This window comes from Haliaeetus leucocephalus, unplaced genomic scaffold, assembly GCF_000737465.1.
Source record: "Haliaeetus leucocephalus isolate CR32 unplaced genomic scaffold, Haliaeetus_leucocephalus-4.0 Scaffold555, whole genome shotgun sequence".
Lineage (NCBI taxonomy): Eukaryota > Metazoa > Chordata > Aves > Accipitriformes > Accipitridae > Haliaeetus > Haliaeetus leucocephalus.
The window spans coordinates 6,955,776-6,968,486 of NW_010972991.1; the positions used below are offsets into that span (position 1 = coordinate 6,955,776).

The 12,711-nt window shown below is 40.8% G+C and overlaps 1 protein-coding gene across 6 annotated transcripts in view; it reads left to right on the top strand.

Annotated features, from left to right (window-relative positions):
- The window catches only part of TMEM65 (transmembrane protein 65), a 63,647-nt gene that overhangs the window by 287 nt on the left and 50,649 nt on the right, over window positions 1-12,711 (top strand). For 5 of the 6 annotated variants that reach the window (XR_774952.1, XR_774953.1, XM_010576933.1 and 2 more), the window contains exon 2: window positions 2,979-3,218. The exons of the other annotated variant lie outside the window; for it this stretch is intronic. Coding sequence is in view for 3 of the 5 variants with exons in the window: in XM_010576933.1 (XP_010575235.1) it covers window positions 2,979-3,218 (240 nt within the window). In the remaining 2 variants the exon portion in view is untranslated. The remainder of the gene's footprint in view (window positions 1-2,978; window positions 3,219-12,711) is intronic. 6 annotated transcript variants of the gene reach the window in all.

A 12,711-nucleotide genomic window follows, 5' to 3' on the forward strand; every position in this document is an offset into this window, starting at 1 on the left:
GGCGGCGGTGGGGAGGGCCCGGCCGGGCCGGTGCGGGGAGCGAGCCCCCGAAGTTCGGCGTTGGCCGCGGCGGGTTCCTCCCGCCTTCGCCCACGCGTCTGCTTCGGGCGGCCGAGCGAGTGGGAAACTTCGGCAGGACAAGGCGTCGGGAGGCGTACGCCGGTGTGTTTTAGCCTGATGGGCTGTGAGGCGCACAACCCGACATTTACTTTCCAGAAGCGTCCGCAGCACCTTCAGAACTTAAAACGGGCCACCGTGCCAGATCCTCGGTGTGTTTGTCGTCTCACGAGGAGTTTCGGAGAGGCGTGGGTGGCCGTTTTTCGGAATGGGAGTAGAAGAGCGTGTCTCGTAAAATCCTCTTGACGCTAGTGCAGCAGCAAATTGATTTCAGACCTCTTAAGAGATGCTGGCTGCCGCTACTCTGGGGGCTCATTCACGAATTACGCTTCCCTGCACAGAGAGCAGCTGTCTGCTTACCGGCACTGCTTCTTGGAAGTGTTGGTTCTTATGCGGGAAGGTGTGTGTGTGCTGCGGAGGTTTATGGATGTATTTCTGAATATAGTGCTATGCAACACCAATTAAAATAATTCACGGTGATTTTTTCGTCTGATCCAGCTGTTCTTGCCAACTTGACACTTTTCCTTAAACAAATCAAACCCTGACAAGACCAAATCCTCTTAATTACAACCTCTGTACTTCTGGTTCTGATGCTTAGCTGTAATTTACAGTCCCTGTTGCAACGTAGGTTGATAGCAGGTACTCAAGAGATCAGTGTGCATTTGATCTAGGCCTCTTTGTGACTTTGATAGTAGCGTGCCCTTGGAAAGGGCATTTCCGTCCCTTGTGGCTCTTCTGTACTTGTCTGGAATAAATCTTGTGGTGGGCAGAGAACAGGTCCAGGGGTCAGCTGTGGGAAAGCTGCTTTCATGAAGAGACAGAACCCTTTCAGGTACCTCTTTGGTTTTGTTTATAGCACACTTGCATATAAACAGTAGTGTGTCTAATCAGAGCGAGAGTAGTTCACTTAAATGGTTCATTTTAGAAGCAGTGCTGCTGTTTAGCAGAGCATGAATCAGTTGTGTTTGTTTTCCAATATAGAAGTATGCTTTGAGCTGTTGACACTAACTTTTGAATACTAACAACTAATACTCTTCCTAAATAAATACTTCTCAGCTTCTGAGGGGTGCTTGCCATGAGGTTTTTGTGCGAGTTTCTAACTCAGCAGTTACTGCTCAGCTGAAACTGGGCTGCTCGCAGTGCTTCTGTGTACCTGGAGGATCATGCGGTCGATATCAAAATGAGACTTTAAAATGCGTTTCAGTATAATGTCTCAAGGTTTATACAGAGATAATTCAACAGATGGTCCTATTTAATATCTTGTTGCTCAGTTGCTGTTAGCTATAATATGAAAGTCTGTTTCTATAAAATGCTGTGACTTTCTGATGATTCAGGATTTAGAAGGCAGAGTAACAAAAGCATTAGTTTGAGTTTAGAGACTTTACTGCATGGGACCTTATTAGTAAACTGCAAATTTATTCCACTAGTGGAAACTGCAATTTGCTTGTGCCTGAAACTGTGAGCATTAATCTCACTGGAGGGATCATTTCAACAAAACCTCAGTTATGGCCTTTGTATTCTCACAGATAAGGGCTGCATAAAGTGTTGTAATGCCATCAGACCGTGGTCCTTGGAGTCAGATTCTTGATCAGCCCAACTAGTAGCTTGATAAGACTTTTTCAAAAATAACCTTTCCCTTTAGCCAGCTCTTTTTTTTTTATTTATTTTTACCAGCCTGCAGCATGATAACAGCTGTCAGCTTTTAACTCTAAGAAATTGTATTTCTTCATGTGTTGTGGAAAGGGAAAAATAACCAAGAAGGGCTTCTAATTTTTATTCAACAGACTTACTAGAGGAAAAAAAAAAAAAATCTTAAAACTATAGGGCATACCTTGTGTACATTCCCTGATATTCTAGAGAAGTAAAATCACGTGAGCAAGAGAGGAAACATGGCACAGAATTCATTCAGCGCTGGTAAAATAGGTGCTCTGCTTTCTTTAGATGCACCACCATAGCACTGGATCCTCTTTGGTGCACATTTGTGTGAGCGGCTGTGGGCTAAGGAAGTGAATGGTAATGCCAGGAGTCCCTGGGTGGGATGGATTGCCCATAGCTGTTTTCTGTAGAGGGTTGATATTGGCAGAATTCAGATTTTACACGAAGAAAGGCAGTGGGTGTAGAGCCAGGCTCTTGAGGAGTGTCAGATGTGTATTGTCACTCAGCACCAAGGAGTGCCAGAAGAAGACAAAGTGAATAAAAGGGCTGCACTGGAAAGAAAATGATATGATTTCTGGGCTAGATGTTGATATTCTGTACTTAACGTGCTTTATTATGGTTAGGTGATAATTTGTATGTTTGCTCTTTCCTGCTGTTGAAGTGGTGGCTGCGTAGGAATGATCTAACTAGGTACACAGGTTGTGATTGTGAGTAGCAGATGGGGGGTGAGAGGTATTTGTGCCCTGCTTTCCAAGTACTTTCTCCGCTCTACTACTGTCATTTTTGGTTTTTACAACTGATGAGTTCAATCAAGATAAAATGGTTTTAGAGATCTTGGGTTTCTTCTTGATCTTCTCCTTTAGTAGCAGCATGCTGTAGCTCCCAGTAGCTGATTCTTTAGATGAGGTTGCTTGTTTTACTTCTGCGTTGATTTCCAATGAAAGTGATCCAAATGCAGCCTTCAAATTCACTCGTCTACCTACTGAGTAAATTCCAGTGTCCTGTTTGAGCCTGGAAAATCAGTCTCTCCTCAATCGTGAAATGCCTATGCAGTTTTGCCACTGTGCTTAAGCTTGTTTTGTGCCTGTGATCTTTTCATAGTTCTATATGGAAAGGGAGGTCTTAGTCCGTACCCTTCTTAATGCAGTCCTTATTGGGTTAAGTTTTGACCTTCTTCCTTCACTGCCTCTTCTGTGCCCTAACAGACCCCATATCAGCTAGGGGAAGCTGTCAGCAATATGGGGAGACCTGGGCACATCAAGAACCAAATGGGGCCTGTTCCTCAGCCCATTCCCAGGCCTACCACCAGAAGGATGCAGTTCCATCAACTAATTGCCCTAGCGCGAAATATGACAGGACACACTATCGGTGGCCTCCGCTAATGGCAGAGGCTGCAGGGAAATCCATCCTTTGCTGCGGCTGCTACGCTGAAGGACGGTCCTCAGGTAGGTGAGTTGTAGCTGTTGACCTGTAAGTTAGGTGAGTCTCTGAAGCGTTTTTGAAACTTAACTCGTCTGTTTGCGCTGTAGTCAGAAAAGTTGTAGGTGGGGAGAGGTTTGTGAATGTGTTCCTGCCATCACCTTGTCACCTGTCTTACCTGGATGTTTGTCTGGACTCTTAGAGCTTCCAGATGCCGAGCACTAGCAGTCAGTTTAAACAGTTTAGCTTTATTAATTAACACTGAGATTCTTCTGTTTGTTTTAGTGCATTAGTCAGAAGACAGACCTTTATCTGTGAGCTTGTGATAAAGGATGGCTGTGAAGCTGGGAGCCCGAGTTGAAATTAATAGATAGCTTTTGCCTAGGGGAAGCTGGGGGGAAGGCTGTGAAACTGAATCTGGATGGAATTGTTCTCAGAAGATATTTTGAGAACTGTCCTGATTTAGACTATAATCTGTATCTTACTATCTTAAAAGTTAGTCAGAACATCACTAAGTTGCTCTTTTTCAAGACAGCTGCAAGACTGTCTCACCTGGATTTAGTTTTCCTTCTTCATTAAAGGCTTTTTAAAGTCTTTTTCTTCCCCTGCCCCCCCCCCCCCCCCCTTTTTCCAATCTTAGAAAGGTGAATAAGGTCTCACATTTTCCTAGGAAGAGGCTTGAAACAAAGTTTTTAAATTACAGCTTCTGTTTCTTGTGAGCACGTCAGCCACACCATATGGAGATGATGCATGTGGACTTGAATACAAATATCTTGTATTTTTCTTTCTCATAGTTACAGGAACACTGAAGTAGCAGGTAGGCCAGTTCATTTAAAATGCAATAGTTCTGCTTTCCTGTTTGTGGAAGTGGTGCCCCATAATCAAGTTTTGTTGGCAACAGTCAAATCCTCCTTCCAGTTGCTCCTTTCTTGTATGGGGGACATGAAAGTGTAAAAATCTTACTGGCAATGTGGAGAATGATTTAATACTTCTGACCTTCTACAGCAATTTTCTATTATAAAAGAGTGATATTGGAGAGAAGATATAAGTTCTTTCTTAAGGGGCTTATATTCAGGTTTTCTACCTTTAGTTTTCAACGCATGATATGAAATGATTCATGAGAGCACTTCTAAGCAGTGCAGCAAGCCTGGTAACAAGGAGGAAAAATACTAAAGGGTTTGACTTGCTTAGGTAAGAAATACTGAACTTAGCATGTCTGCTGCCTCTTTATTGCTTCTAAGGGTACTGTTGTTCTTATCTGTGCTGGGTTAAAATATTCTTGAGCCCATATGTAACCATCTTCCATTAATAATACTAACATGATGGCTATCTAGGGCGTCTAAGAAATCTCAGGTCTTGATAGTGAAAGAAGCCATTACTTTCCTATGTTTTATTGCAAAGCTGGGAAAACAATTCCTTTTTTCCTATCTTTGTGTACATATACATAAAATATATATACACAATATATCTTTGTGTATATATAAATTATATATTTTTAAATATATAATGCACGTACATTGAACACAATTTCTTGAAAGCACCAAGTTGCATTTTATGTTTTAAATGGAAAGGTTTTTTGTGATGTGATCACTAAATAAAAGGCCTTCTGGAGTTTAATTGCTTGGTTCTCTGCCTGCTGAGGTTGCGTATTAACTGGAAAACATGCAAAAATGTGGTAGCAATGCAGTCTTGACAGCTAGTTTTGTTGGTTTAATTTGCAGGTTTTAGGGAATGCAGTCTCTAGCTAGATTCTCTTTGAAGGCATTGGTATGTTATATCATACATGGTTTAATAAATAATCTGACCAAACTGGTGCATTCTGATAGAAAAATGTTCATAATTTCAAGTTACTGCATCTTGTGTTTGTTTAAAAAAACCAAAAGTTAGTGTGCAGGTAAAGGGCACCACCTCCATGTGTTCAATAGGGCTGACAGCGGGGGCAAGATCTCTTTGTGGGAATTTGCGAGCTTTAAGCCATTTTTGTCTTTGGTGCCAGAAGAAACATCTCTGGTTTCTGATCTGGTGTTAAATTTATGAACTCTCCAGTTTACTGGAATAGTTTAGGGAGTGTTTGAGCCTAGGTGCCTCTACTTCCACAACTTTAAAAAGAAGAGTTAATTCAGGAGACTGCAAATGTCATCAAAGACAAACAGATTTCACTGAGGTTTTTAGACACTCCAAACATGATGTCCTATGAAAAAGATTGCTTTGTTGGATGAGTCAGATGCTTCTTGCCAAGAGGAACAAACCTGTTCCTCTGCCATGGTGGTTTAGAACCACTCAGGTTTTAGTACCTCTTCTTGTTAGAACTTAAATCTCTGTTAACATAACAAAGCATAATTTGATCCTTCTGGAAGTACTTGTCTTGTTTGAAGAGTGATTTCACAGTACAAGTGTGAGTTTTCTTGCAAGGACTGCCCAGCCCACTGAGCTGGGAGAAGAGGGAAGAGTCTTGCTGGTGGGCTTTGGCAGGTACAATGGCACCTGGGGGGGACGGTTCTCTCTCCCTCTCTCTTCTACAGGCCTAATGTACGGAGGTGAGCTCTGAGCTGTGTGTGGAGAAAGATCATCTACCTTTCCATTGCTGTGACCTAGGTCAAGAAATTTTTTTTTTTTTAACTCTAGTGTTTGATTGCTATTCTAGGAGAAGGTCTTCTGGCAGACTGCTGGCAAGCATCTAATTCAGAAGCTTGAAGTGCCCTGTCAAGCTGGTAAAATGACAAACTCTTACCAGCCTGCCTGCCTGTAGCCCCTTTATGTTCTTAGACCATCACAGCATACACCAGGACTATGGCTAATCTCACTGCTGAGTCAAAAATACTCAGTGATGAAAGGAATATTACTTTTCAGATGGAAACATGTACTACTTCTTTCTTTGCTTCTGAAACTTTTTTTAGTTTCCAAAATCATCGAGCCCTATTGTGAAGGCAGGGTGCAGGAGGAAGAGTGCTACACAGACTCTGCTGATCATTTTCTTTAAAATCTATTGATGGAACTGTTCTGTTTCAAATGGTGGTCATCTATGTAATGCCAAGTATTTTATTACCTGTGATAAAGTAAGCTATTACAAAAGACTTTGAACCCTAGGTGTTAGTTAACACCAATATTAAATCCTGGCCGTTTACTTGAAATTGATACCATTTTGCCAGGGGGTGGGTGGGAAAGGAGCAAGGAATAGGAGCTGTGTATCTTTCTAGTTATTCTGACACTATTTTTCTTAAAGGCTTGGTGAAGAGAGGGAGAAAGGCTTGGTGAAGAGAGGGAGAAATCATAAGCTGCATTCATCCCCTTAGCTGTCATGTACTTCTATATCTGGAATACTCAATGCATAAATCTGCTGTGGCTTTCCCAGGCCTTGCTGCTGAAGAGCAGGGCTCTGCCTTCTGCCCTCTTCAGGGAGCTGGGACGAAGCCTGGCCCGCAGAAGCTGCGTTCTCGCTCTGCTGACAGCTCACAGTGGTTACGTAGCTGTTGTGACCGGGGACAAGGCTGGTTGATCAAGTGAACCCTGCAGCTACTCTGTTGAGTAACAGGTAGAGGTGGGAGTTCCATCTCCTTTTTGTCTTTAGATTGGATTCTCACTTATGAAATTTAGTTAGATTTTATTTAGATTCTCTTTTCTTACATTAAGAATATGGATGCCCATTATCAGAAAAGACAAAGTACGTAGGAAGGTCTGGACACTGCATGGGGGTGCCTTAGTTAAGAGATTTAATACTTCTGAAGTCCTGTTGAGAGGCATGCCCCATTCCCCAAGAAACCTTTCAAAAGTGAAAGTGGAGTTAAAAAATACCAGCACCCCCCCCCGCCCCCGCCAAACCCAAACCACCAACCAAATCCTAAAACTCCAAAGCGAAAAATGCGTGAACAAAACCTCACCTCCAAAATGTATTCTTGGGCAGCAGAAAATATTTCTATTGTTCATTCTACCACTTACTGTGTTTCATTAGTCAGACGTTGCATGTCTTTATTGCAATGTTCCTTCGTGTTTAAGCTTTATTTCAACTGGATGTGTATGATTTATTTGGACTTCCTTTTTAAGTAACAATAAAACTGCAAATTTAGGTAGCTTGGGGAAGTTGAATTTTTCATCCTCTTGTCATCTCAATACACACATAGTGTCTTATGGAAATGTTAACTATATTGAAAAATTTTCATAAAATTTTGACTTTGAATAAATTTGGTAATTCTCTTTTTCTGCTTTAAACTGTCTTTGTGAGGCTTATTCTGTTTGTGCCAATATAGATAGTACTTTGAGACAGGGACATGTGTATATTACTTAAGTATTAGAAGAGGCTGAGGTTTAATATCATAAACAAGAAAAATGGTGCTTGGTCACTTGTGATAAAACTATCCTGAAACTGTTCTCTGAAAGTGTCAGATGTCACTGTTACTGTCTACCTTTGAACGATATTCAGCGAGGTACTGTTTTCTGAAATTCATGTTGGTTTTGCTGTCGTGGTTTGGTTTTCTTCCATATTCTGAAATTCTGCTTGCTCGTGTAACTTAAAGCAGGTTCTAGTCTGAGTTCTCTGCTTAAACACAGAAATTTTGCTGTATGTTTTTGGCAGAGGAGAGTCTGCACGTGGAATCGGTGTAAGACCTAGAAAATCTATTTGTCTTAGTGTTTATAAAGGTTCTTTCCTTGCTGGTGGATACTCCAGTATCGATTGGAAGATTTTAAATAATGACTTATTGCTGTCTTGCTTTTGAAAACTCATTGTAGCATCCAGATATCCTAAACCATTGGTACCACTTGAGAAGCCAGCGAAGGAGGTAGTATCACCAGAGACGAGCAGTACTTTTGGTACAGTAGAAAAAAAAACTGTTTGCTAAGATGTGGCATTGCATAAGGCCAGCAGGTTGCTGGTTTGACAGACTTTCTGCTTGCTTGTTTTGATGCAGTTGGCATGTATTGCTACAAGAAATAAAAGTGCACAGTTTTTTTTAATTTATATTAATATAAAGCCTTCAGTCTCAGGAATTTCAGTGATCCCCATAGTACTTCAGAGACTTACTCTTAAATGTGACCAAAGAAGTGTTTCGACTCTGGGTCTTGTGGAAACTCCTGAGCTATACCGTAGTTTCTACATAATACATGACCAGATATTTCAGACTATGAAACAGCTTCATTTACTTGAAGAAGCTCAGTGTTATCTACTTTATACCTTTTCCTAGGAAAGTGCCGTGCATTAAATTACATGGTCCAAATATAATGCAGAAATAATATTACTGTTAAAAAATATCATTATTTAGCTAGCTGCCTTTGCCCTTCCTTGCAATTAATGTTTTAGAAAAGATAAAATAGAAGATTGCTCCAATTAAAATTTGTTTTCCATCTTTTGCATGTGTTTAAGCATGTGATGTGTACAAAATTGTTGTCATGCACTAACATCATTTAAATCACAAATTAAAAAATATCTAAACCTTGAGCCATTGTTCTTTAACTGCATGTGTCTTGTGTAAAATCATACATTTTATAGTTATCAGGAGGCAGATTTTCCTTTTAGCTGCCTTGTCTGGTATGAGAAGTGCTTTTGACTTAGGTCTTTTTAGGAAAGATCACTTGAAATGCAACTTTTACTTACAGTGCAACTTAAACCTTTCAGAGTGATAGATTAGAAACACTTAGATCTCCCTGTAATAGGCATGAATGAAATGGATCATGTTTATTCTGTGAACACAGAGTTACTGTTTCAGTATGTAATTTAAATCAAAAGAAACTGAAGTCTACCAGTTTCTCTAAGAAAGAAATTATTTAAAGCTAACTCATGCGACTGAAAACTCTTAGCTTTAGTCAGCCTTATTTATTATTTAATCAATCCAAATACAGAAATAGAGAGGCAGCTGGTGTCTCTGGGAGAAAGTCTTTTCTAAAAAGAAAAAGTAAATGGAAAAATGAGATAAGTATATCATGCAAAAAAAGTACTTAAGGAAGCTGTCTTCGATCTCTCTGGTGGTGTTTATTTATTTTTTTTTTACAAGTGGCTGATTTTGGGGAAAGCTAGACTTGTGCGTATGAGCTGTCTAGTGTCCCCCTCCTTCTTTCTTTCTCCTTAAATTAGCATGGTGTTATTTCAAAAACCTGAAGGCACGTGCTCTTGTTTCTGTTTTGTCACTGTGTATGAGAACTTCCTTTAAATCAAACAAGCCCCTTGGAATTTTTGGGATGTGACTCACCCATGCCTGAAACAAAACCCTTGCTCCCTCTGAAACGGGGAGCATTTAACCCAGCAGAGTGCATATTTTATTCAAAACTAAGGGATATAGAATCATAGCTGGTTTTTCCAGTGTTCATTTACTTTGGATTCTTAGATATTTGTATGTTAATTATTAATAAAATCTGCCTTAGCAGCCATAATACATACTGATACTTGCTACTTGCTATGCTTTTTTTGCTGCATCATTTGCCAGTTTCCATTTGTATGTGATGGGCTCACCATGCTCATTGCTTTTTTGGGTATTCTTTGAGGTTTTTTTGTCAAAATTAAACTGAGATGCTTCAGCTTTTGGCAAATTTCAACAGGTCATTCTTTTAACTTACATGTTTCTCCCTAGATAATAAAAAGAGCAAATAGGAGTATATTTAAGACTGCAATATTACAAGTTTGGAGATGGTGCATATTCTGTATCAACTCTCCTATTGCCTTAAAGCAGACATAAAGAGCAGGTGGCTTGTGTTATTCTCTCCTCCTGTTTGTACCCAGGGATAAAACCTTTCCTCAACATGCTTGCTGAATACTTTGTAGCTTTTAGGATGTCAGATAGGAGCATAGCATTTCCAGAATGAAAACTTGCCTTACTGTTTGGCAGTGATTTTGGTGAAAGGCTTCTGCATGACCTGGGGGAAGGACGAAGCCTTGAAAACTCTTTTTCATTTCAAAAAGAATAGGAAAGTTTGAGAGAAAAAGGCTTCTACAGTGAGGCCAACTTGAACTGAGAGGAGCCAGAGACATGGGTCTCAGTTGTGGCCCAGGCACTGGTTCCCAAAGCTGACTTCTTGGACATAGTCTGGGACCTCTTGGCTGGACACCAGATGTTTTCTCAAAACTTTCTGGAAAGCCTTCAGTCAGGGTTAGAAGGAGACACGGGACATGGTATGTGATTCTTGTCCATGCCACAGAGGTCTGTCTGCTTCAGGGTGTGATGTTGTATGTAAAGTTATATTGCCACAAAGCTCTGGTATTTTCTTCAGGTCCAAATGCTTACTGTGAACCAACAGGTAATTGTTGCATTTTGAGCTGCTGCATTTTTCTTTTAGATGTTGTCAGTTTCTGGTTATTGTACTGTTAAAATAACTTTTTTTCTTCATGCCTTTCCATTATTTGCTCTTGATAGCTTTTGAGTCTATGCAGTGATCTGTCCCTTAGTGCTGGCCAGTTCACTGTAACTCATCTTACGCTAAGAGTGTGAATCATCAGTCTCCATTAGGATATTATCCCACCTCTCATAGCAAGCTGAATGGGTAGAAACTGTGTTTTATTTGCTGTATTGGGTTTCATGAAAGACTGGAGAGAAACGTGCATGGAACAAACCCGATTTCTTTAGCCAGCTGCTCTTTTCAATACCATCAGCTTGTATTTTCAGATTGCAAATAGCCTTTCAATCCAGCTGTTTGTTTGCTTCATTACGTCCTGGAAACAGGCTGATTTTTACAAACCACAAGTAAAGATGTGATGTTACAAATATTAAACTGTTTTGTCCGAGATGAAGAGATGTAAGAATTTAAGAACTGTCAGCTGGATCCACAGCCATCTTGCCTAATAAAGATTTTTTGCCAGAGAGGAGATGGGAGAGCAGCTTGAAATCCACTCCTCCCCCCCAGTTTTCCTATTACCTGTTTATATTATTTCATGGAGTAAAGTAAATAGGTAGCTGCAAAAGTGGCAGTGCTGTTTTAAGTAATCAGCCTGGTGACCTTTTCCTCTTGAAAATGTCGGACAGACTTCTTGTGATTCTGTCTCCCTGTCCCTGAACAGAAGGAACATAACAAAGGTGCCTTTGTGGTTCTGATACAGCACCAGTGGCTCGTTCCAGTGGGAAATATATATGACTTGTCATTTACTTGTTTATTAGATCTGGTTTATCAGAAAGAAAAAAAGTCTTTGGACTCATAATGTTTTTACTGTTGGTTTACTTCTCTGGGTTGGATGCTAGGAACCTATTGTATCAGCCTTGTTTCCATGCTTATATAGGTTTTTGCAGTTGGACACTAACATGGCTGAGTGTTACTGTGATTTATGTCTGACCTTTTGTGTTAAAACCTCAGTTAAAAAAAAAGCTCACTTTAATTATTCTTTCCCAGCCATGGAGGAAAAACATTTAGATGGCTTCCCCGTGGTGGGATAAGAGCATGCACAGGTGAGCTGTGGACAATCTGATGTGTAGAAGATGCAACTTGTCTGTATGGGTGTGGATTTACTGTTGGCTTCACCCGCATTGTTGTAAAGGGAGTGTCCTGTTCTTCCCCCCTGCCCCAAAAACCTCTGGGTGTGAAAGTTCCCTTTCTGCTTTCCATGTTAGCACTGCAGTTCTTCTCTGGGCCTGGCTGTACACCTGGCTGAGCACAAGTGCTAGAATAAAGGAAAAGTCCCAAATACATGATCAGGAGGGAATTTAGGAACAGGAGGAAAAGTATCGAATCACCCCTTGCAGCAGCAACATGAGTTTAGGTCACTTCAAGGCACAGTTTTGTATTTGACTTAAGGTTCTGTCTTTCCTGTTTTCTTATGGGAAGTGCCATGAGGGTTTTTGTGCCTCTGTTCTGGGATCCCTCTGTGTCACTAACAGCACATATAGTGACTTGTGATAGTGAGCAATACTGTTTTGATTACATTTTTAATATTGCCAAGTACTTGCAATTATATGCGGGAGCATTTTTGACCTCAAAATTCATCTTGTGATAAGGCAGGGAGCTGTCCCTATTCTCCCTTCCTCTAACTCTCTATCCAGGATTATTCCTACTGGAATCAGTGGCTGCCCCCTGTATCCCACAGCACTTTGCTTCAGCACTGGAAAAGGCATCCTCAGCCTGAATCCATCTCCTTCCTCCCTGCTGGGTAAGAGGCTGTGTAAACATTGCCCAGATTTTGGAGGAGCAGATGAGAATGTGGGAGGGAAGGGTGCTGGAGGCACACTGAGATCAGCCCCCGTTGTACAGCATCAAAATGTGCAAATTTCATTAAGGTCTCCAGTAAATACAGGCATTACAGGTATGTCACGGATGCAGGCAGTACACTAGTGCCACAGCATGCTTTCCACTGCCAAAGGGAAAAGTGTTAAATAGACTAGCTTCATATTTCCTCCCATGTAGAAAACAAAACAGGTTTATGTGTGCAGAAAACCTTGGATTCAGCTGTGGTTTGTGTTCACGATTTACTAATTCTCAAGCTGATTAGCAGAACTGGAGGTGAAGGGTGTAATTTCAGCACTCATGGGAGTCTGCTGCACGCTCACAGTGAAATTGTGACAAAAGAACAGGTAAAAAAATAATAAAGTGGAAAAGGGAAAACGTGCAAAG